Source organism: Benincasa hispida, chromosome 12 (genome assembly GCF_027475165.1).
Source record: "Benincasa hispida cultivar pf3 chromosome 12, pf3_genome.v1.1, whole genome shotgun sequence".
NCBI lineage: Eukaryota > Viridiplantae > Streptophyta > Magnoliopsida > Cucurbitales > Cucurbitaceae > Benincasa > Benincasa hispida.
The window spans coordinates 36,038,647-36,063,397 of record NC_143489.1 but is presented as its reverse complement, the minus strand read 5'-3'; the positions used below and the strand labels follow the sequence as shown (position 1 = coordinate 36,063,397).

The following is a 24,751-nucleotide window of genomic DNA, read 5'->3' as shown; positions in this document are numbered from 1 at the left end:
TATTATTGATTTGATTTGAGGCTTCTTCGTGAAAATTGTCAAATCATTCGTACACTGGCGAACAATCACATCAAACCAGAGAATTTCAAGCGAGAGCGAGAGCGTTTAATCAGACGAGAGCGAGATTTACCTCGTGAGGCTGGTGTAAGGGCAATTTACGTATTTGGTATGACGATGATGTTAGCAGAGAGTCAATTGATATTATTTTTCAAAAATGGGTCATTTAACATTTTGGACCTAAAAATTGGGTCATCCATACAAATTTCCCTTTTTTTTTCTAGTCCACTTTTCGAAGTTTAGACCGCCTACTTTTCTACCGATTCCAATTTGAGTTTAGAGAACGATGGGTCAAGTTGAAAGCGTCGCCGCCGTATCGTCTCCGAACGATCTACCACAAAGCCGGAATTCATCCGCAAATCCCGTCTCCTCCGGTTCCTCTCCCCGTCCTCCCTCCATGGAGTCTCTGATTGCAGGTCCGTTTCCTTCTGTTTGATCTCTTCGTGTCTTTTTGTTCTGTTCATATTCTACGTGTCTGTAAAAATGACTCTGTTAGTGAACGAAGCGATCCTTTTCATATAAGAATGATTCATGTTCAAGAAATTGAAATTTCGGGTGCTAAAAGGTCTAAGGACTATCGTGAATTTCGTTAAATTTATTTTCTGCGGTAGTATCGGTTTTTATTCTTCATAGCATGCTTAGGCAACAGGAGAAATTAGTCTGCAGTATGGTCCGCTTTGGTGAAGGCATTATGTTCATCATCTACGGCCTGGTTTATTCATGGTAATAGGATTTATGGAACTTTGCTAGGTTATAAGCAAGTGATTGCATGGGTGACTGAGAGAGGCTGGTTGCTGAAGAATAAGGATTCTGGGAAGTGGGTTAAATTGGGGGACTAGGAGTTGTCACTCGAATTGGAAAGGGGAGCCAAGAAAGGATAGAATTAGAAGAACGGGTATTGGTCAGTTTCTACAAAGATATATACCCAAAAGGTTGTCATTGGAACACGGTAGATTGATTATGTTTGAGTTAAAAGTTGTTTTAGAAAAGGTTTTCAGAAAAGAACAATTGGGAGAGAGTTGTGGAAAAGTTAAAAAGGAGTTTGGCCTTAAGAACGGGCATGAGGAGCCTATTTATCAAATAAAGTGAAGTATAAAATGTTCCGCCCAATTAAAGTGGCATATGGGCTTGAGCTAGGAGAGTCAATGCAGTTTCAACCAGACAGTGATGCTTTATCTCAGCTCTCATTTTAAAAGATAGGAGAGACGAGATAATCTTACTGGACTCCTTGTTCTTCCGCTGTTCAGGAAATTAAAGCAGTGGCCAGTCTTGTCCACCATCAAATCGAAGGACTAGGATTCTTCTTTTAAGTTTAGTTTCAGTATGAAAGTTTGAATTGTTTGAAGGGAAAGATAGCCTCTTAGTTCACTTTTAAGGACAAATGGAAATGAAAATAAAATAAACTACAGTTACAATTAGTAAGTGCAAGCCTCAATAGATCTCAATGCAAAAGAACAAATGGTTTATCTGATTAGAAAATAAAAATTGACCTAGGAAGAGCAACCTATGAAAATGTCGAATTGGCAAGCTTTACAAAATGATACAAAATTGGATTGTTCACTGTAAGATGGGGTAATTAGAGCAAAGGAGCTGTTATCAACGAGCAAGTGTGTGACTCATCGACCCATATAATATATAGTGTACACACAAGGATTCTCGATCATGATTTCCTCCCCCTCCTCTATATGAGCCTTGGTTTCTATTAGACCACTAGTAATCCATGCTTAGCAAAGGAGGGCAAAAAAGGGAATTTACCTAACATCCTACTTGGAGAGGAAGTGGGACGTGAGAATTAGTTAGGGGAGGGGACCACTGTATTACCATATAAGGAATGTTGGTACTGTGGGGAGGGTGTCTTTTTGTGGTAAAAAGTAGAGTAAGGCTTGTAGAGGAGAGTCCTAGCCCTCTCAAATTGGCTGGTTGCTTCTTTCTTATCCCGCTCCCCCTGCACTCAGAATGTATCAACAACAAGCCAAAATACCATAACAAAGTACCACAAACATATATTGACCTTAAAAGTAGAAAGCAGTCTGGTGGTATCTTTTTTTGGTAAAAAGTAGAGTAAGGCTTTTAGAGGAGAGTCCTAGCCCTCTCAAATTGGCTGGTTGCTTTTTTCTTATCTTGCAAGCTTTTCCATTATTGTTCTCAGGATTAGGTTTCTTTGCTGTGTTTTGTTTGCCTTGTAATCAGACTGCTTTCTACTTTTAAGGTCAATATACGTTTTTGGTACTTTGTTATGGTATTTTGGCGCGGGTGCCTAACAAATTGGTATTAGAGTCCTAACATCCTGGGGTGAACAAGGAAAATGGCGCAACGACAGATGGAGGAGAGGATGGAGATGTACGAGAAAGACATAGCTGAGATGAAGGGCAGGATTGTAGGACTCTGCAAAAGCTTTGAGAAGCTCATAGTGGAAGTACGCAAAAGTAGCACCATGAAGAAGAGCGGTGATTTTGGAATGGTTGAGGGATCGCACTAGAAATCAAAAGGGAAGATAGAGGAAGTGGATTCAGCTGCCGTCTAGGGAACTGGAAATGATAAGGGTAATTACAAGCGTCTGGAGATGCCGGTTTTCGAAGGGGAGAATCTGGAGTCGTGGTTGACAGGGCAGAGCACTATTTCGAGATACATGAGTTAAGTAAGATGGAGAAGGTGAAAGTGGTCGTGGTGAGCTTTGCGCCAGATGAGGTGGATTGGTTCCTTGGAGTCATAATAGAAATCTGATCAGATCGTGGGGAGTGTTGAAGAAGAGGATGTTTGAGCATTTCCGACCCACTGTCGAGGGTAGCCTGGGCGCTTAATTACTAAGGATCAAACAAGAGGGTGCGTATGTCGACTACGTCAAGAAGTTTGTCGCCTATTCCATGTTGTTATTGGACCTGGCAGAGGACGTTTTGAAAGACACTTTCCTGAATGATTGGAACTAGAGTTACAAGCGGAGGTAATTAGCCACCGACCAGTGGGCTTGGAGGCTTGCATGAGGGAGGCCCAATTGGTGAATGATCGTAACCTAGCCCTTAAATTATCCCTGAAAGAGTTGAAAGAGGTTGGGACCATAAAGGGGGAGGCCCAATCCAGAAATAAAATAAGTACGTCTACAAATAAAGGGAACCCTAAGGGGACGGAAGTAGGAAACACCAGACAAATTTCGATTCCCATTAAGGGAAATTATGGGAAGAAGGACCCATCGGTGAAGCGACTGTGACAGAGAGTATAGAGAACGGTTGGAGAAGGGGCTCTGTTTCCATTGCAATGACAAGTATTCACCAGGCATTGATGCAAGGTGAGGGAAAATCAGGAGCTGATGTTATTCATCACCAATGACGAATCAAACTTAGAGGAGGTTAGAAACAGCAGAGGGCGAAGAAGGTTCGGAATTAAATATGTTCGAGGTAGTGGAAGAGGCGGAAATTTCCCTGAGGTCGGTGTTGGGTTTTTTCAAGAGAGGGACAATGAAATTAAAAGGAACAATCGATGGAAGGGAAGTTGTAGTCCTTATTGATTGCGGGGCCACACATAATTTTATCCATCAGCGTCTAGTGTCAGAATTGAAACTACCTCTATTGGAGACCACCAAGTACGGAGTGGTTATCGACAACAGAGCGACAGTTAAAGGGAATGGAATTTGCAAGGCATTGATGCTGAATTTACCCGAACTAGTGGTAATAGCCGACTTCCTACCAATCAACCTAGGAAGAATGGATGTGGTGCTCGGAATGTAGTGGTTGTTTGCAACGGGGTCCATGGGGGTGCATTGGCCATCCCTAATGATGTCGTTCGTAGTGTATGGGAAACAAGTAACTCTCTGAGGAGATCTGTCGCTCACTAAAACGGAAGTGACACTGAAGGCTTTGTCCAAGATGTGGGAAGAAGATGACCAAGGTTTCCTGATCGAATTTCAGAACACAAAAATTGAAGGGGACGCAGGGGCAGAACATGTATTGAATGACGGAAAAGTTGAGGCCCTTCTGGTAATGATCCAAGCGCTCTTGGAAGAGAGTGAAGATGTATTCGGTACACCAAATGTCCTTCCCCCAAAGTGGGTAGTCGACCATTAGATTGTGATCAGGGAAGGTCAAGCACTGATCAACGTGAGGCCATATAAGTATGGGCACACCCAAAAGGAAGAAATCGAAAAGTTGGTTGACGAAATGTTGCAAGCTGAAATCATAAGGCCTAGTCGTAGCCCCTACTCGAGCTCGGTTCTCCTGGTACAAAAGAAAGATAAAAGTTGGAGGTTCTGTGTTGACTACCGAAAATTGAATCAAGTGAGCATAGTTGATAAGTTTCCAATCCCGGTTATTGGAGAGTTTTTAGATGAATTACATGATTCAACAGTATATTCCGGACTGGATTTATGATCTGGTTACCATCAGATCAAGATGAGGGAGGAAGACATCGAGAAGGCGACATTTCGCACCCACGAGGGACATTACAAATTTTTTGTCATGCCTTTTGGATTGACCAACGCCCCGACAACATTTCAATTGTTAATGAATCAGATCTTCTGACCGTTCCTTCGTCGTTTTGTTTTGGTGTTTTTCGATGACATTTTGGTCTACAACCCCTAACATCACCACTCTTGAATTGCACTTAGCAGTCGTATTCAACGTTCTGAGGGATAACCACCTGTTTGCGAATAAGAAAAAGTGTGTTTTGCCAATATTTTATACAGTTCTTAGGGCATTGGATATCCTAGCGTGGAGTGGAGGCAGATGATGAGAAGATTAAAGTGATGCTACAATGGCCCCAACCCGAGAACGTGACCGAATTGAGAGGATTCTTGGGGTTAACCGGATGCTACAGGTGATTTGTTAAGGGACATGGCGAGACGGTAGCACCATTGAATAAGTTGCTGCAGAAAAATTCGTTTAGATGGGACGGGTAACCTCCAAGGCGTTCGAAGAGTTGAAAACAACCATGGCTACAATTCTAGTGTTAGCATTGTCGGATTTTTCTCAACCATTTGTGATTGAAATAGATGCCTCTAGGTTCGGTTTGGGAGCAGTTCTATCACAGAATAATAGGTCCATTCCCTTCTCCAGTCAACAATTATCCGCTCGAGCATAGGGGAAGTCAATATATGAGAGGGAGTTGATGGCAGTTGTGTTTTTTGTGCAGAAATGGAGACATCACTTATTGGGAAACAAGTTCACGGTGATCTCTAACCAGAAGGCATTAAAATTCCTAATAGAGCAATGAGAAGTGCAACCTCAATTCCAACGTTGGTTAACTAAACTAATGGGATACAACTTCGACATCTTTTATCAACTCGGACTGCAAAACAAGTAGTAGACACATTGTCTCGTTCACTGCCAGGAGTTGAGATCCTAGTGTTATCTACCTCGGCGTTGGTGGATGTGGAGATAGGTCTGAAAGAAGTCGAAGGGGATAAGGAGTTGCAACGAATTATAGTTGCTTTGGAGATCGATACTGAGGGCAAACCCAATTATCAACTTAAACATGGGAAATTGTTATACAAGGGAAGGTTAATACTCTCTAAATCCTTATCACTAATTCCAACACTACTTCACACATTTCATGACTCGGTTTTGGGAGGACATTCCGGGTTCCTTCGCACATATAAGCGGATGTTGGGTGAGTTGTTCTGGCAGGGAATGAAGTCGGATGTCAAGAAGTATGTGGATCAATGTGAAATCTACCAACGAAATAAGACTAAGGCAATAATTCCAGCTGGTTTGTTGCAGCCTCTGCCCATTCCTTATCAGATTTGGTATGATTTAACGATGGATTTTGTTGAAGGGTTGCCGAAGTCAGGGACAACATCATGGTGGTCGTGGATCGTTTGAGTAAATATGCTCACTTCATACGCCTTAAGCATCCATTTTCTGCTAAGGAGGTAGCAGACTTGTTTGTCCATGAGGTGGTGCGCCACCATGGAGTCCCCAAGACCATAATCACTGATTGAGATAAGATTTTTCTCAGCAATTTTTGGAAGGAGTTATTTACAATGATGGAGACAGTATTAAAGTAGAGCACCGCGTTCCACCCCCAAACAGATGGACAAATGGAAAGAGTTAATCGTTGCCTAGAAACTTACTCGCGCTGCTTCTGCAATGAGCAACCAACCAGATGGAGCACTTGGATACCATGGGCTGAGCTATGGTATAGCACAACCTTCCACGCATCTATAAAAACAACCCCTTATCAGGCAGTATTCGGGTGGCCGCCACCACCTCTTATATCTTATGGGTAGAAGAAGATGTTGAATGATCTTGTTGAACAAAAGCTAATGGCAAGAGATGCAGCCCTTCGAGCCCTGAAGGATCATTTGGTAATAGCTCAAAACCGAATGAAGAAGCAAGTAGACTTGAAGAGGTCTCGGAATTAGTGTTTGAAGTTAGGGAGGAGGTGTTCCTGAAACTTCGGCCATACAAACAACGATCGTTGGCGAAAAAGAGGTGCAAGAAACTTTCCCCTCGATTCTACGGGCCCTACAAAGTACTGGAACAAATTGGGGAAGTAGCATACAAGTTAGAATTACTCGATGAGGCCAGTTGTTTTTCATGTGTCACAGCTGAAAAAGAAGTTGGGGAACAAGACACTTGTGCAACATCATCCACCGGTTTTGACAGAAGAGTTCGAACTCCAAATTATACCGGGAGCCATACTTGGGGTGTGTTGGAATGGAGAATTAGCAACAAATGAATGACTGGTGAAATGGAAAAACCTTCCGGAGAGTGAGGCCACTTGGGAGCCGGTCCATAGATGAATGAACAATTTCTCATGCTCCACCTTGAGGACAAGGTGTATCTAGAGGAGGGGGTATTGTTAGACCATCAGTGATCCATACTTACCAAAGGAGGGGCAGAAAAGGGAATTTACCTAACATCCTACCTGCACAGAGGAAGTGGGACGTGAGAATTAGTTAGGGGAGGGGACCACTGTATTACCATACAAGGAATGTTGGTACTGTGGGGAGGGTATCTTTTTGGGTAAAAAGCAGAGTAAGGCTTTTAGAGGAGAGTCCCAGCCCTCTCGAATTGGCTGGTTGCTTCTTTCTTATCTTGCAAGCTTTTCCATTATTGATCTCGGGATTAAGTTTCTTTGCTGTGATTTGTTTGACTTGTAATCAGACTTCTTTCTACTTTTAAGGTCAATATACATTTGTGGTACTTTGTTCTGGTATTTTGGCTTGTTGTTGGTACTTTCCAAGTGCAGGGGGAGTGGGTGCCTAACAGTTTCCTCTAAGTTAACCTTGCATTCTGTCTATTCTGACCAGATGAGAAAGAAAAGAGTATTTTGTTTGAAGATTTTATTTTGTGAATCTCCTCCAGCAATATTGTTATGAGTATGACGAATAATCATGTTGCCTCCATGCACGAAGTGCAGCTGGTCAATCTTTGTTCAAATGCAATTTTATGAAATTTAGCCTGCTTTTGCAAGTTTGCTTTGATTATGGCTACAATCAGTGTGTATTGTCATCTGACCTAGACAGAATTTAGTGAAAGAAAATCCTCATTGGATTTATAGCCACCGACAGGTTTTATTATTTTAGTCTTCACTGAGTGAGGATAATCAGCCATCTTTGTAGTTATCTTTACTTGCAAAAGTCCATGTTTGCTGAAGCATTATTCTTCTTCAGCACTTGATTGGATGCTAAGCAACGACTTGATGCATCTGGCGCCTTATGTTGTGTGTCCTATGACTTAAAATTAAAATTTCAGCTGTCATTTAATTGGATGCCAAGAAAGGATTTTATGCATCTGGCGCCCTACATCTTGTATCCTGTGACTTGAGAAACAGTTTCAGCTGTCATTTATTTGTAAAACCACCTCCTGAAGAAGTTAATTGACTGCCATTTAGGAGTCAGTGTTTTATATTTTCAATTAGCAAGTTTCGTGGGTCTGTCTGTTGGTTGGCATTAGAATGTGGGAGGATAAACACAATGGACATCATCTGTCATTTTCTTGCTACTGCGAGGTGTCCTTCATGCTTCAAGTCTGTAGTTTCTAAGAAGTGGAGGCCACTTTTGTCGTCACAGGATGTTGTATTGATCTAATTTGTGAGAGCTTACTTTGTTATGTAGACCAGACGGCTTATCGGAGGCCATCCAATTGAAACCTTTCCAGTGAAGACTTAACCTGAGTTGCAACAAGCTTTGACTGCAAGTTAGCAAGTAGGTTATTCTATAGTTCTTCATTGACGGAATTTATTTAAGTGAACACTAGCCATTGTTGCTTCATAGCAACATAAAAGTGAGGTTTTCTACAGACTAACCATTGAAGTCGTGAGATCTTATTCAAGGGGGTATATTACAGATTACACATGAAGCCAACTACCTCACGTATGAAATACTAAGCTGGCATCACAAAAGACAACAGAAAAAACTGAGTAATGCAGCCATTTAATCAGAGAACAGAATGATATTATTTGTTTAGTGTGCTTTAACTATTCTTTGTTTAAAATTTTATTATAGTTTAAGTACACATAAAATGAAATATTATATGAAGTATCCGTTGTACTAGTTCTCTTTAGTGTTAGATTTGAGCACATGTTAGATAATCAACAACTTTTTCATTCTTGCAGAAGCTGCAGCTTATGGTAATGAAACAAATGAGGTTTGTCCACTTTAAAGATATAAGCTTCCTTTTGAAATTGGAATAGAAACCAAGAAGTTGACCCATGCTTCTTTCAGTCTCTTGATGCCAAAGCTAACAGAGCGTTAGAGTGCCCCTGCATAGCTGACCTACGTAAAGGTCCATGTGGGGTCCAGTTTTCTGATGCTTTTCTTTGCTTCTTTAAGAGTACTGCCGAGGAAAAGGTAAGGAAATAGAAGGAACTGCCACATTTTATATAGTTTTTAAAGGAAAAAGAAGTTACGGCAAAGCCTTTTGGTAGAATTATATTTTTTAATCGCAACCCTGCCACATTTAGCTTTTAAAGGAAAAAGAAGTTACGGCAAAGCTTTTTGGTTAAATTATGTTTTTTGATCGCAACCGTGTAATTGTAGTCAATTTGGTCTCTTGTATAGTTATAAAATTTCATTATGATTTGTACATTTTTGTGGTTAGAACTTACCAAATGTCTTCAGACATTAGGGAGAGAGAAGGAATTCGACATGGCATGGCATATAAGTTCCATAACATGATGTACAAATTTGATACATCACATCGGTTGAAAAACACGAAACAGCACCCTTCTCTGTTGAAAAGTAGAAGGGCTATAACTAATCTTGTTTAACACTGCAACTAATTATGCTCGTTAGATTTCTATTACATTTTTTTATAATTAAAATTCAACTACAAACTTCTTTAGCATTTGATATTTTTGGATTTTTACCCAAGGGTAAACAACGCTTGAACCTAGCTCAACTGGTTTAAGTAGATCCTTGACCAAGAGGTTAGATGTTTAAATCCTCACAACTCCACTTGTCGTGTTGAACTCAAAAATTAAAGAATAAGCAAAATTTGTAAATGTTTAAGAACTAAATTCGTGAAGTTATGAGGTTGATTTTTCATTTTGCCTTTTTTTTTTTGAAATTTTTATTCTTAAAAATCTTTGCAAAATTTGTGGTACATACTAACAGCCAAATTGTGATGTTTTCCAAAGGGATCGGACTGCGTGCATCCTTTTGTGGCTTTGCAGAGCTGCATAAAAGCAAATCCAAATGCGTTCTCGAAGGATATCTTGGACGATGAAGATGAAGAAGAGAAGGAAAGGGAAAAAGAAAAGGCTGAAAAGCCAACTCAAGATTACAGAGTCATTCCTCCTTCATGGTCTAGAGAACCTCAAATTCCCAAGTCCAAGCTTTAGCCCAAACCTCCATTTTGTCTATCCTGGTATGATTGTTATGATTATTTTATTGGCGATGTAATATACATTCTTATACATCCCAAAGTATACCAGTATAATGAATAAGTTTGAGATTCTATTAGTTACATCGTAGCAATATCCCTGATTTTTCAATTTCTTTGCTTCCTAGAGCATTTTAAAATCATCATATTTAAAATATAAATTAAATATGAATGTATCAAACATGCGTTTACAAGTTTATGCAATACTAGGGATGCTGTGGTTGTAGAAATGTAACTCGAGAACCAAAAAAGCATATAGAGAGTATTTTTGGTAGTGACCAAGATAGCTTTCAATGACAAGTATGGTTATGGGATTACAAAGATTCTTGTAATTAAAAAATTTGAAGGCACGTAGATTTTTTTTGGATTATAAGACATGTCTGAAACTTCTCTAAGGCGGGAAATTTCTTTCTTGAATCTCAAAATGATTTTGGCTGCCTCTCTTAATCTTTGGTTTGTGATTCTACTATTTTTGTTGAGGGCCAAAACTTCAAGTGGCTGTTTGGTTGAGGAAAAATGTGATGATAATGATCTGTAATGTAGAAATAGCTATTCAATTCCAATAACATACTCTGCCAAAAAAAATTTTACATGTAGAAGATAATTGGATACATCTTTTTCTCCTTTCCAAACATGCCCTTGATTGAGTACAAGATCAAAACTAATTTTCAAAAGAATAAGAAACTAAGTTGGCCACTGCAAACTTTTCTTTAAGGCTTTTTATTGATAGGTCACTTATTTTTGAGGTTTCAAGAATCAATTTGTGCAATAAGTTGATCCAAGACAGTAGGATCTGCAAGTGTTGAGGTATCTCCAATCTCATCCAACTGCTTGGATGCAATTTTTCTCAAAGCTCTTCTCAATATCTTTCCACTCCTTGTTTTTGGCAGCTCATTTGCCCAATGTATTTTATCAGGTGCTGCAAATGCTCCAATCTGAAAGTATAATATCAAAATATTTCACCCTTAATTATTCTTTTACAATCCTCTTAAGTTCATATTTTTGAAATTGTTGACTAACTTGTGTTCGAATTGTTTGTATTAGGCTTTCTCGGAGCTCTTCACTTTGAGGAACTCCTTCAACTAGCGTAACAAATGCACGAATACTCTGCCCCTTAACCTGAAGACGAGAGAGGTTAAATTATAAAATTCAGTCCCTACACTTTGATTTATATCCTCTGTTAGTTCCTGTTTTTAAGAGCGTCTATCGAACCAATGTTAGTTGATCCAATACGACATAATAAAGATCACAAATGGCACAAAGAAGTTGAAACTTGAATCAAGTAGAAATAGTTGTGACCTCATGATCAATCCCAATCACTGCAGCTTCTGTACAATGAGGATGTGAAACTAATGCAGATTCTATTTCTGCTGTCCCAATTCGATGTCCACTGCATAATATAAAGTTTTTAGACCATATTTTATGTGTCTAAACATGTAAATAGTCTAGTCTTTTGTCGATAAATCTAACAAAAGCTTGAATTCATTTCATAATCTAACACTTAACCTACCCTACCACATATATTTAAATATATATCAAATATAAGTTAAAAATAAAATAACTCGAAATGTTAGATATTTACAAGATTTTAACCTGACATGAAAAGTAGTTTCTTTTTTGTTATTTGACTCTGATAAATATCAACACGTTCTTCTATCTAAAAATGTGAAATGTTATAAAATTAAGTACCTTATTCTAAGAATATGTTTGGAATCAAGTGTTTAACTATATTTTTTAATACTTAAAAACACTCTTTAAACACTTTAAAAGTCATTCCAAACAAAATCAAAATACTGAATTGTTGAAAAATACAAATTATTTGGATATCACACATACATCAACTCATTAACATCACTTGTTTGAAGAAAATGAAATATGTATACCTAACATTGAGAACATCGTCGACTCGTCCAGTAATCCAGATGTATCCGTCTTTATCCCTAAATGTCGAACATAATAAGATCAGGAATAACATACATAATTACTATCTAAATCAAATCAAATGGTTTCATTAAAGCCAATTAAAGAAAAGAAAAAAAAAAACTTGACCTAAGAAACATGAGTTAAAAGTCACCTGGTACAACCATCACCAGTGAAATAATATCCTGGAAATGGCTTGAAATATGTGGTTTCAAATCTGTCATGATCTCCATAAAGTGTCCTCAATGCCCCTGGCCATGAACCTTTTATACATAAGTACCCATTGCCTTCTCCTTCTATTTCCTTCCCCTCTTCATCCACTATCACTGCCTGCATCGACGTTAGGTTAGGTCGGTTCGGTTCGTTTCGATTTTTGACTATGATATAAATGTGTGGGCATATGTAATGCTGTGGTAGGATGGTAGGTACTTCTTCGATTAACTTTAGACTAGGCATAGAATTAATATATTATTTCATTACATAGTATCTATCATTTCTTTTGTATTAAGTTTATGAGAGTATGTGTCAGTGCCACTAGTGTTTTAGAATTTTCTAAATTGTATAAAGATAATAAAGAAAATAAAGTTTATCACTTTTTTAATTCAATAAATATTGGGTCATAATGTAATGTGCGAATTTTTTGAATTGAAAATTTGACAAATCAGTATTATAAGTTCATCAACAATTGTTAGGATTACAACTAATTGTAGTCAACAAAAACAAGCTATTATCAAAGTCAACCAACAATTAATGAATTTAGGTTAAAAAAATTAGAGAAAAATATCAATCTAGTTGTTAGGTTTTGAGTCGTCTTCTTCTTCTTCTTCTTCCTTTTTTTTTTTTTTTTTTTTTTTTTTTTTTTTTTTTCTTCCTCTCTCTCAATATGTAGGGTAAGAGAATCTAATTTCTAACTTCGAAGTTGATAGTACGAGTAATATATTTATTTTTTGACTGGTTTTTATTTAAATACTAAAGTTTTATAATGTTACACTATTATCCACGAATTTTGTATTTAATTTCTATTTAATCATAAGTTTCAAAATATTACATTTTTATCTTTGAGATTTTTTTTTTTTTTTTTTTTTTAATTTTTAACTAAATACTCACTTCTAATCTCTAGTTTTAATGCTTATTGATGAACATAAAGATTAAATTAATTATAAGTAAATTAATTTTCACTAATTTGTAAACACTATTAACATTAATTAAAGAAATTCACATCATAATTATTTTAAACTAACTAACTGAAAATTACATCAAATACTAACATAAGTATTCGTAAAAAATTAATGATACAAATGTAAAATATTGAAACGTAAGGATGAAATAAAAACTTAGAGTAAAAGTGTAACACTTTGATACTTAGAGACCAAACGAAAACTAAATACAAAATCTAGGGACTAACAAATATTATTTCTTAAAAAAATTATTAATTTGTAAATTTTATATAAAATGTTATACAATAATTACATTTAGAAATGATAAAAGGGTGTAGTTTTAGATGAAAGAACCTGGACTCCAAAAAATGGGAAAGTAGCAGAACCAGGCTTCAATGGCCATGCCCCTGGCATTGGAGTAATCTACGTCCACAAACCATATACTTTAATTAATTAGTTCAATACTAAAAATTTTTCTAATTTATATTTTTAAAAATGAAATATGTGCATATAATTGCCATGAACTCAACAACAACTAGGTTTGGCAAAGATCCACGCAGGTCCCCGCCTCTAGTTTGACCGAGGATGAGGTCAAATTAGGGATCCTAACCGGGTCCTCGGTCGGGGACGGGGAGGTTATCCCCGCCTCCGTCCCCGTCTCCATCTCCGTCCTCGATTAAATTTTTATTTTATATATATAAAAGTCGGGAATGGGTCCCTAAGGGGACCCGTTTTCCTGATGAGAAATCCCCGTCCCCGAGGGGGAAATACCCTGCGAGAACGAGGACGGAGACAGAGTCCCCGCCTCGACCCGGCTCCATTGCCAACCTAATAACAACAACAATAATAATAAAATAATTACCATGGCGGCACCGGTCTCTGTTTGCCACCACGTGTCCGAAATAGGGCACCGAGAGTCACCCACCACCTTATAAAACCACCTGTATATCTAATTCATCACTTTTTTATATAAAAAAATATTACATTACAAATATAAGGTTATAAGATAAGTAAAATGAAAATCAGACGCTTACAAGTGCATACAAAAAATGTGATTGAATTTATAAAATTTAATGATAACGAATTATTGGTCAGTAGTCGAGGTAAGTTTGCATTTTTACTCCAAGAAGTAATTTTTAAAAGTAAAAAACGAGGTAAGTTTGAATTTTTACTCCAAGAAGTAATTTTTAAAAGTAAAAAAAAATAATTAATATATAGTTGAATTTTAATTACCTCCATGCAGCTGGATTAATTGGCTCGCCTGCACTTCCAAGTACTCGTAGAGATTTTCGAGAGTAACGCCTAACATGCTGCATCCATAATTTCGACCCATTATAAATTTAGTCTATAAATTTTAAATTAAATTATTTTAAGGTTGCAATGTAATCATAAACCTTTTATAATTGTTTCAAAATTGAGACATAGTATGAGTGTAGTCTATTAGAGAGTATGCGAATCCATCTCAAAACTAAATGACAATAAGAGGAGTAACCCATCTATCTTATAAAGAGTGTGAGTCCCCTTGGTCTTTTCAATGTGGAATTCTCAACATAGTCACCTACACACGGTTTGAAGTTTCGATTTTCTATACTATTTTAGAGGATTTCTACTCCAACTATAGGTTTGAAATATTTATGAAAGATGAAGAGTAATATTAAAACTTTTGAAAGCTTGAAACAAATAGTAAGTTCCAAGGGATTGTCTTACAATTTAGCATAAATTTCTATAGTTGGATTTATTGTTTTTTTTATAAAAATATCATTTTGGTCTATATATTTTGGGACTGTTTAATTTTAGTCTTATACTTTTTGTAAATATTAAATTTAGTCTCTATAATTAGTTTTTCGTTGATTTTCAAAAGGAATATTTTTTTGGTTATTTATTAGTATTTTTTTATAATTTAAAATATATTCACATATTGTATCTCTTTGCACGAAAATTATTATTATCATTTAACCAATTTCAATTTCAATTAAAACTAAATTTAAGTTTCATGAGACAGTAATAATTGAGCAAAGTAGGGACAAAATTGGTATTTTAACTATTATTTTCTTTTTTAAATTTAAACGAAAAACATTAAAAAAAAAAAAAAAAGTAAAAGAAAGGGAATTACCTCATCACCATCCCGCATGAGAGAACGGATCAAAGTGGGAGCAGTGAAGAAAACGGAGACTTTGTATTTGTCCACTATTTCCCAACACCTCCCTGAATTTGGATAATTTGCAACCTACACCCAATCCATTATTTATTGTATCAACATTTTCTATATACTATCTTTTTTTTTTTTTCCTTTTCCGACGCGCAATGCCTACTCATAGGGAGTTTATGCAAGGTATATATACCGTTGGGAGTTAGTAACTCTCGACGGGATCAACGAAACGACGGTAATTCTCCTTTTCTCTCGACAGTTTCAACACCATCAGGAGTTTGATATACCAATTGGATTTTTTCGTTCAATCTCCCGACGACTGTTTACCCGTAGGGAGACAAATTTAGTCCCTAAAACTTTGATAATATTTGTCTAGTCTCTAAACGTTCTATAGTTTCAATTTAATATATTTCTATTACTAATATTGTTATATTGTTTCTTAGATGTTGATATGACATTACACTAGAGTGTAATTCGATTAGATATTATGAAGAAAAAAATTAATAATTTAATTAACAGTGTTAAAGGAATGAACCACATAAAATTACTATTATAGTTCATAGAACATTAATACATATTAAGAAGTAAAGAGTAAATAGACAAAGCCATCAAAATTTAAGAACTAATGTTATGAAATATTTAACTAGTAGTTATTATTGAAGTGTAAATGTAAATTCGAATATAGCTTAATAGATTAGATACTAATTTATCATCTTTAAAGTTCATACCTTAATTCCCTACCCTTTCTATAAAGAACTATAAAAAAATATGGAAGTGAAAATGAAATTATCATGATGTTAATTAAGTAGTTACCCCTTCATGAATAACAATAGTGGCTGCATTAAGCAGTGGCCCATATGTCACGTAACCGTGCCCCGCACCCCAACCGCAATCAGCCGTGGACCTTAAAATAATAAAAAGAAGGGACAATTGTAAATATAGAAATTAGATCTAAAGGTTAAATGCAAAAGAATTTACAAATATAACAAAATTTAGATAATTTTTAAAGTCTATGAGTGATAAATCATTTTACTATATTTGTAATTTTTTTTAAAAAAATGTTGTTATACATTTAATTATTAGTCCTAAAAGTACTACTAATTATAATTACACTAAAGTTTAAACTAATTGTATATAATATTCTAAAAAAACTTTAAATCAATCATATAAAATTTAAACCTAAATTAAAATTAAGGATATTGATGTGTTACTCACCAATAAATATCAAAAGGTTTATAGTCAAAGACATATTTGAAACTGGTTCCAACGTACACCATATATCCACCTGTTGTATGAACTACACCCTATTCCACATATAAAATTAAATAGTTAAATATTATCACTTAATAAAAATATATATAAACTAATAATAATGTCAAAAATATGATTTCTCTTGCCCATTCTATAAATTTAAGAAATTTTCACAAATAGAAAAAATATCAAATTATTTATAGAAATAGCAACAAATTTTTTTTTTGATAGATCTTGATAGACTTCTATAAATTTCTATTACTATACCGATAGATTTTTATAAATTAAAATTTTCGTTCTCCTTATTTTTTTTATTTTTGGAAATCTCTTTTCTAATTTCATAAAATTTGAAACTCACTTAAGTTAGAGAGTAATAATTAATTAGAAAAAAAGGTAAGTAAATACCTTAGGCTTTCCAGCACTCCCACTTGTGTAAAGCAAAAAAAGAGGATCCTCAGCATCAACCCATTCCACATCACAATTCTTTGAATATTTAGGAATAACATCCTAAAACAATAATAATAAAAAAATTAAAAGAAAACGAGTCAATTTTTAAATAATCTAAATAGCTTGTCCACAAATAACTCAATATATATATATATATATATATATAGCTAAATTTCAAAAACGTTTTTAAAACATTATTATGAAACAAAGTCTAATTATTTTAAAATATATTTCAATTTATAATTTAAAATTTTTAAGAAGGCTATTCTTTAAAAAGAAAAAAATATATAAAAAAACAATAAACCTGCCACCATATATCTCTTCCTTCTTTCCATGGGGTGCTTTCTTTCTTCAAAGTTGATTTATTTTCATAAACCAAACATGAATCTGCCCAACAAATTTAAAAGTATTATTTAAAATCTTTGATATTTTTTATTAACCTATATATTGACTGAAATATAAATATAAATGTATTATATATTCATTTCCCTACATTCACCTTTATATCTTTTATTTCTAAAATTAAAAAGATAAAAAAAATATTTGGGTGCATTTTGGACTGCAGCTTTTTTGTGTAACTCACCCAATAATCCAATCACAATCTACCACGTGACAAACTTATTTTTCTTTTTTAAAAATATTTTTAAATTTATTTTTCTATGTGATGGATGAGGGTATAGGAAGATGGATGCAACCTAGGTCGCATCTAAGTACTACTTAAAAAAAATTATGAGATAAGCTAATAATTTATTATATAATAATAAATTATAAAATTTTTAGAAATTAATTAGTTCTAATTAAGTGGATTAAATTAAATAGCATACCAATAGAATGGCCATGTTTGGCTGATTGGATGAGGGCAGCATCAACAATGTCTTTAAGAAGGATGGTTTTTGAGCCTCTTTTTGCAGCATTGCAAGTAATCAAAGCTTTTGGTTTGCAATCAATTATTCTTTGAGCAAGTGATTCAGAAGAAAATCCAGCAAATACAACCTTATATTATACACCCAAATATATCAATATCATTTTTTTCAACTATACATTATATATAAAAGGCATATTTTCTTAAAAATTTAGGAACCAAACGTGTTTTTAATCTAAGATAATAAAGGGCATATACATACCGAATGGATGGCACCAATGCGAGCACAAGCCAACATTGCAATGGGAAGTTCCATAATCATAGGTAAGTAAATCACAACAGTATTTCCTTTTTTAACTCCAATATCTCTCAAATAATTACCAACCTAATCAACATTAATATAAATTTACATAAATTTTCATTAGTCTTCAAGAATACACAATAATGTTACATAAAAACAAGCTAACACTGTGGAACTGATTATAAAGGTTGCTTGTGATAATAATTTGATTTTTAATTTTTTTGTTTCAAAAAGATTTTTTTATTAGTTTTTAGTAACCTCTTTATATTGATTTTCATCTTTTATTAATATACATTTCAACTCTTGGTCAAAGTTTTAAAAAATACTCTTTTTTTAATAAAAAAACTAATTTTTATATAGTTTTCAAAATGATTTAAAAATATCTGTGTAGAATAGATAATAAAGCAAGAAAATTCATCTATAAAAAATATTGTTTACAAGCATGATTATTTTCAAATACCAAAAATTCAAATTCAAATAGTTACCAAATGGATCATCCATTAAAAGTAATTTTTAATTAATCTATTTTTAAAATACTTTTTACATATTATTATAGGTTTTTAAATAGTAAATATTTTTAATAATCTAAACCACTAAAAAATCTATATTAGATAAACATTATAAGAAAAAAGGATTTTATTTAAAAAGTATATATTTTTTAAAAAATTATTCCAAACATACCAATAATGTTACGTTGTATTCTAAACAAAGTTGTAAAAAATTAAAAAGGATAGTTACAAATATAGACATTAAACCCAAAGTATCAGCAGATATAACATAATAAATAGTCTACCGTGATAGACCATATTATTGGTAGGAGTCTATTAGTGATAGATCATATCACTGGTAAGAATCTATCCACAATAGAAGTCTATCGACTTGTCTATATTTGTAATTTTTAAAATGATGTTATATACTTGGTTATTATTTCTAAAAATCCTACGCATTGTAATTATAGTTAGTTGTTTAAACATGATGTTTTATATATTCTCAAAATTTTATAATAAAAATTATTATTTTTTAAAGAAAAATTGAAGTTATTCTTAAAAAATAACTAAAAGGCACAGCCCATAGATGCACATGCATTAGAAATTTTTTAAGTGTAAACATCTTTTTGACCAAATATATATAAAAAAGATATTTGACAAAAAAAAAAAAAAAACCCATTTTTTAACATAAAAAAGAGGAAATAAAATTAAGAAGATATGAAAAATAAAGAAAAAAAATAAATAATACTTGGGAAACTTGGTGGAGGAGGTTGGTGTAGGTTAAAGAAGCCTCATAGCCAGGCTCATTTCCCTCCCAATACATTGCAATTTTATCTCCCAATCCAGCTTCAATGTTTCTATCAATGCAATTATAGCAAATATTTGTGATGCCACCCTTGAACCACTGTCCAAATAAATAAATAAATAACTAATAAAATTAAGAAAAAATGATCTTAAACAACAAATAAAAGTGCCGTAAATATTTTCAAATATAGCAAAATATCATAGTCTATCAATATCTATCAGTGATATATGATAATAATATATTGTTGTCTATCACTGTCTATCATTAATAGACAATAACCTTTTGCTATATTTGTAAATATTTTCGATTATTTTTCTATATTTAAAAACAATCTAAAATTTATTATATGAATCAATATATTTATTATAATTTTAATAATTCATTTTAAAATTTCAAATTTTACCAACATAAATGTAGGCGTTTAGGATTTCCACTATTTTGATTCTAAAAATAATTTTAAAAATAAAACTCTAAGCATTCATTTAGATCCTATTTGGTAATCATGTGGTTTTTGTCTTTTTTTTTTTTTTTTTTTTGAAAATTAAGTCTATTTCATCTATATTTCTTATAATAATTTACATATTTTTTAAATACAATGGTTGAATTATTAATCAAATTCTAAACACAAAAACAATTTTTTAAAAATAATTATCAAACGGTATGTTAGATATTCTATTTTGAAAATATAAAAGAGAATATATTAGGGAGGGTTACCTCTATATTAATCTTGCCTTTGGTAATATCAAGGTTTTCAATGACGGCTTGATGATGATTCCACTCCTTTTTCCAATAGAACTCAGATGATGCAATTTCGGACCAAAATTTTGAAGGTTCTTCAATGGATCTTTTGTACATATCCAAGTACTTAATTCCAAAAAAAAAAAAAAAAAAGGACATTAAATAATTATTTAATGTATGAGTAGTTGCCAAGAATGGGGTAAAATCTAAATTAAAGAAAAATGTGCTTGTTTTAAAAAGGGTTCATTTAGTATTTTTTTTTTGGGGATAATTCAGTTATACTTTTATTTTTTAAAGATTTTTTTAAATACACATTGATGGGTCATTTTAGGGTTGTATAGCAATTTTAGAAAGAAATGAAGTCTCGATTCATTGTTTTTATCTCTTTTAAAATAAATAATAAAAGTTGGTCAGATTATTTTTCTTACTTATATAGGATGTATATATATTTTTTTAGTGTAATAATAGAATGAATCGGAGATTCAAATTTCTAAACTTTTGATAGGTGATATATATATTTTATGCAAGTTGATACTTAAATACAAAATTAATATTGTAAAAATTAAATAGGAATAAGTATATATATAGTAACATTAAAATTCAAATTAAAAAAAAGGGAATTTTCGAAACTAGAAAAATAAGGAAAATTATTTACACAAAATAACAAAATTTAGTCTTTTTTACTAAAGGTTGATAGAGATCGATAGAAGTCTATCGGTGTCGTCTATCAGTGATAGGGACTGATAGATGTCTATCAGTGATAGACACACTGATAGAAGTTTATCTGTGTCTATCAGTGTTTTTCTTGCTATTTCTGTAAATAATTTGACATTTTTTTCTATATATGAAAACTTCTCCTAAAAAGAATTAAAAAATTAAAAAATTAAAAAGAAAAAAAAACATTATTAAATAGATTTTAAAGGGAAAAATTGTGAATTGTGAATGAGAGAGACCTTTTGAGTGGTAGGAATATGGGCTTGGTGGGAAAATTCTTGGGATGGAACCACAAGTTCATCTTCTTGAGAGGGAAGAAACTCCTGCAAAACGACAGCGTTTAGGATATTTAAGAAAATTTTGAAGACTAAAATTAATTTAAATAATTTAGGAAGTAATTACCTCTATGTTGTTGATGTTGTCTTTGGTTATATCAAGTTTCTCTTTATTGTGATTCCATTCCTTTTCCTTTTTTGACTCACAAGATCCAATTTTCAAGTGCTAAATGTTAAATTGTTCAATCCAATTAGTAGAGCCAAAAATAAATAAAAGAAAACATTATGGTTTTTCTAATCTATAATTTTTAGAAAACAAAAATTAGTTTTTTTTTTAACTTATAAATTGCATAATAAGTATTTAAAAATAAAACAATACTACTTTACCTTTTCTTTTCTTTCTGTTAACAACATCAAATAAGAAACAAAAATACAATAATAAGAAGAACATTATGATTACCACATGAGTTTTGAAAGGTTTGATGAGAAAATTTCTAAAAGGAAATGAAGAGTTAATGTTGACAAGAGGAAGTTTCCTCCAAAACAACAACATTTGAGATCTATAAAATACGTCGTTTGAAATCATTTTGTTTTTTTGTATGTTTTTTTTCTCTTTTTGATGTGTGGGATAAAGAGAGGTTCATTGGTTAATTTATATGCCCAAAATTAAATTTAATTGTGAGTTTTTTTTTTTGCAAGTTTTTTCTAGTTAATTAATTTTTCTTAATAAACTCTTTGCTAATTAATATAAAGAAGACTTTATAAACAATTTGGGAGGGAGGTTATTCCGATTTGCCAGTTTTATTTTGTTCCATTTAAGGGTTTTATTTATAAAATAATTATTATTATTGAACAAAGAGAATTAACTATGCAAAAAAAAAAAAAAAACTTTCATTTACTCGATTTTGTTTTTTTTCTCAAAAATCCAAATTTTTATTTTTTTTACAATAATTACTGGATGGGAGATTGGACCTCTGATCCATATTAATACCACTAAATTAAACTCACTTTTGGCAAAAACCCAAAATTCTGGTAACTAAAAAATGGTTCTAATAAGTTAGTATAGTATATGGATTTTTATATTATTATTATTATTGTTTTGTTTTGTTCTATGAAATTAATTTATTATGTTTTACTTTTCCTTTTGTGTTCTGTGTTTTATTTTCCCTTCAGTTTTTCTATATTGACGTTTCTTTTTAATGTTAATGTTTTTTCTTTCGCAATAAAAACTAGTTAATGTTTCTTTTAGTTTTGTTTAAATAAAAACGTTAACGTTTTTTCTAAACTAATTTCTTTTATATCAAATATAACTAGAAAATAATTATTTCTAAATTTAGTACATTATTTTTAAGAAACTAATTCATATATATATATATATATATATATATATATATATACTTATTATTTCAAATTTTACTTGTTTCTAGTATATATATATGGATTGGGACTATGAGAAGCATTAGTAGACTTTAGTTAATTTTAATTAATTTCTAGAATTTTAATTTTAGAGTTATGCGTGTTTTAAATTAGTTTCTAGAATTATTTCTAGAAAATAATTATTTTTAGAGTTATGGATTGGAACTCTTGTATTGTATCAAAATTATCATTATGTAACCACATAGAATATATACTTATTAAATATTATGATATAATTAACATTTTTATTATAGTAATATGAATATGATAATGTAAACCTCAATATCAAGGGAAGAGATACATTTCAATTAACATTGAAATATACACGTGTTGACAAATCTTATAATGTTATTATCATTTTTTTAATACAACATAGCGAAGGAAATTTGATATAAATTTTATTTATTAGTATGTGGGTTGGATTCAATATCTAATACTTATCATCGATTTTTTTTTGTTTTTGTTTTTATTTTTCTATTTTTGTTTTTGATTTTTTTGTTATTCATATGTTGATTTTGTTTGTTGGAGTTGAATTTCTTCAAATGAAAGAGCAAAATCATATCCCTTAGGTCTCTGTTTTTGTTTTTTGCAATTTCGTGTGATATATTATATTGTATTTAATGTAATATTCATTGAATAATGTTTAGTAATATGCTCAACCACCCATTTAATATTGACTGGTCCATACCTGTTTTACTTAATCTGATTTTACTCCTTTTATTTCTTGTTTAATGAACTCACTATTTAAACTTAATGAGGTTAGGTGCACCCAAATCTCCTGACCAAAAACCCCTCAACATCCCTTCTATTTATACATGACTTTCTCCTCTATGTTCTCTTGAGAAATCTCCACTGCCTCCTTTGATACAGTTTGTTGGTGAGTCATTGTTCTCATCTTCCCTTTCTTTTTTTTTTTTTTTTTCACTTTCGACTTCAATCATTTGGATACTTTTCCTTTTGTAATATTTTTGTTTCCCTTCTCTTACTTCAATGTTTTTACATTCATACAAGGGTGGTTACGAATCGAACGATTGTGCTCAAAGAGGTACACTTTCATTCCATTCTTTTATAATAAATAAGATATTTCATTAACATGGGTTTATTACTTTTGTTAGATAATTTCTTATCTGTCTCTATATATTCTTGGTGTTTTGACCTTTAGTCATTCCAAACCTAATAAAAAGGTAAGTTGCAGTATGTTTAATTGTTATTTCATTTGCATTTATCTTCATCATAGTCTAAATACTTTGTTTTCTTTCTTGTAGGTGCCAAACTAATTACACATTTCCACATTTCCTTCTCAATTAGTTTGAGGTTCATTAGTTTTACGTTCAGAATATACTTTTTTATAATTCAATATCTATCTATAAATTTTGGTGGACTATTTGTAATAGATTGAGACTGTGGGTCATTGTTATTTAAATATATTTATTTTCAAATATAATTGGACATTGTTGAGAACACTATTATTTGCTTATAGATAGTTGTTATTTTATATACTATTCAGGGTGAGTGCAATACATGTTAATATGAAACTACAAATTTTATTTTTCTTACTAGAATCTGAGAATCTTCGATTTATATTTTTATACGATGCTATTTTTTATAGCTTGAAATGTACAAAAATGTAGCCAATTGAAATATATAATTAAACCATAAAAAAAGTTTGATATTTCATTTTCAAGGGTCATTGAAATACAAAAGTTTTAAACTCTATCGTTTGAAATGCCAAATATTTTTTTTAAAATTTAATGTGCAAAATGTGCAAAATTATTATTTTGTTAAAATTTTGTGCAAAATGTAAATTTTAACCGTAGGAGAAAAAAATTGGTTTAAAAAAAGGTTAATCTATATTCTATAAATTGGCCAAAAGACACCATATAATAGTTGGTTTTCTGGTTTTTGTAAGATTTTGGTTTTAAGATTAACATTTAAGTGTCATCCCTTCTATTTAAACCAAAAGTACTCTTCATATATTTTGGAGACACCAATTTCTGATCTCTCTTTAAGTTTAAGTCCTGAGCTATTTGTCAACCTAATCATATATTAACTGAAAAGATAAGCCTAACGAACCATTAGTTATTGAAAAATATCTAGATATCATTGAGCTACACTTATAATTTGGCAATGTTGCCCCATTATTATTCTTTACAACGTAATAAAATAAGGTTGCATTAGGATAGGTATAGCTTTAATTGTTGCTCTTTGTTTACCAATGAGAACCCTAAACCTTAACCCCACCAAAACCCTAAAAAACTCTAAACCATAACTATTGGAACTCCTAAATCCTAAGCCCCTAAAAAACCCTTAAATCCTATACCGTAACACTTATAATTGGTATTGACTGCCCTAA

At 32.3% G+C, this 24,751-nt stretch overlaps 2 protein-coding genes and 1 long non-coding RNA gene across 15 annotated transcripts; 2 read left to right on the top strand and 1 right to left on the bottom strand.

The window, feature by feature from the left end:
* Positions 1–238: 238 nt before the first annotated feature.
* On the top strand, positions 239–11,291 carry LOC120068314 (mitochondrial intermembrane space import and assembly protein 40 homolog). 13 transcript variants are annotated; one of them, XR_016525486.1, is made up of 7 exons: positions 293–473; positions 8,608–8,639; positions 8,717–8,842; positions 9,631–9,860; positions 10,630–10,682; positions 10,792–10,816; positions 10,920–11,291. XR_016525486.1 is itself a non-coding variant. In XM_039020033.2 (5 exons), exons 1-4 carry the CDS (start codon positions 344–346, stop codon positions 9,832–9,834), a joined length of 492 nt encoding a protein of 163 aa, XP_038875961.1. In that variant the 5' UTR covers positions 239–343; the 3' UTR covers positions 9,835–9,860; positions 10,920–11,291. The 13 variants fall into 13 exon arrangements, 1 of the variants encoding a protein (XP_038875961.1); XR_005479160.2 differs by having other exon boundaries at positions 10,766–10,816; XR_016525485.1 differs by having other exon boundaries at positions 10,622–10,682.
* Positions 10,419–21,568, bottom strand: LOC150031966 (acetyl-coenzyme A synthetase, chloroplastic/glyoxysomal-like). The gene is made up of 20 exons (XM_090308640.1): positions 21,443–21,568; positions 21,110–21,208; positions 20,947–21,030; positions 19,970–20,119; positions 19,199–19,354; positions 17,924–18,046; positions 17,624–17,792; positions 17,104–17,186; positions 16,758–16,859; positions 16,317–16,405; positions 15,915–16,005; positions 15,066–15,179; positions 14,186–14,262; positions 13,815–13,893; positions 13,307–13,375; positions 11,950–12,125; positions 11,759–11,815; positions 11,175–11,265; positions 10,896–10,994; positions 10,419–10,810 (listed from the first exon to the last, which is right to left on the bottom strand). Exons 1-20 carry the CDS (start codon positions 21,566–21,568, stop codon positions 10,625–10,627), a joined length of 2,220 nt encoding a protein of 739 aa, XP_090164766.1. The 3' UTR covers positions 10,419–10,624.
* A 1,589-nt stretch (positions 21,569–23,157) lies between these two features.
* On the top strand, positions 23,158–23,847 carry LOC150031965 (uncharacterized). Its single transcript, XR_016525553.1, has 3 exons — positions 23,158–23,275; positions 23,410–23,582; positions 23,664–23,847. It is a non-coding gene; the product is annotated as an uncharacterized LOC150031965 (long non-coding RNA).
* The last annotated feature ends 904 nt before the right edge of the window (positions 23,848–24,751 follow it).

Coding starts and splice junctions, on each gene's coding strand:
- LOC120068314 (XM_039020033.2), top strand. CDS start 344: ATGGGTCAAGTTGAAAGCGTCGCCGCCGTATCGTCTCCGAACGATCTA. Junction 474..8,607: donor CATGGAGTCTCTGATTGCAG/GTCCGTTTCCTT, acceptor TCATTCTTGCAG/AAGCTGCAGCTTATGGTAAT. Junction 8,843..9,630: donor AGAGTACTGCCGAGGAAAAG/GTAAGGAAATAG, acceptor TGTTTTCCAAAG/GGATCGGACTGCGTGCATCC.
- LOC150031966 (XM_090308640.1), bottom strand. CDS start 21,568: ATGATTTCAAACGACGTATTTTATAGATCTCAAATGTTGTTGTTTTGG. Junction 21,031..21,109: donor ACAACATCAACAACATAGAG/GTAATTACTTCC, acceptor GTCGTTTTGCAG/GAGTTTCTTCCCTCTCAAGA. Junction 18,047..19,198: donor TCCTCCACCAAGTTTCCCAA/GTATTATTTATT, acceptor AATGTTGATTAG/GTTGGTAATTATTTGAGAGA.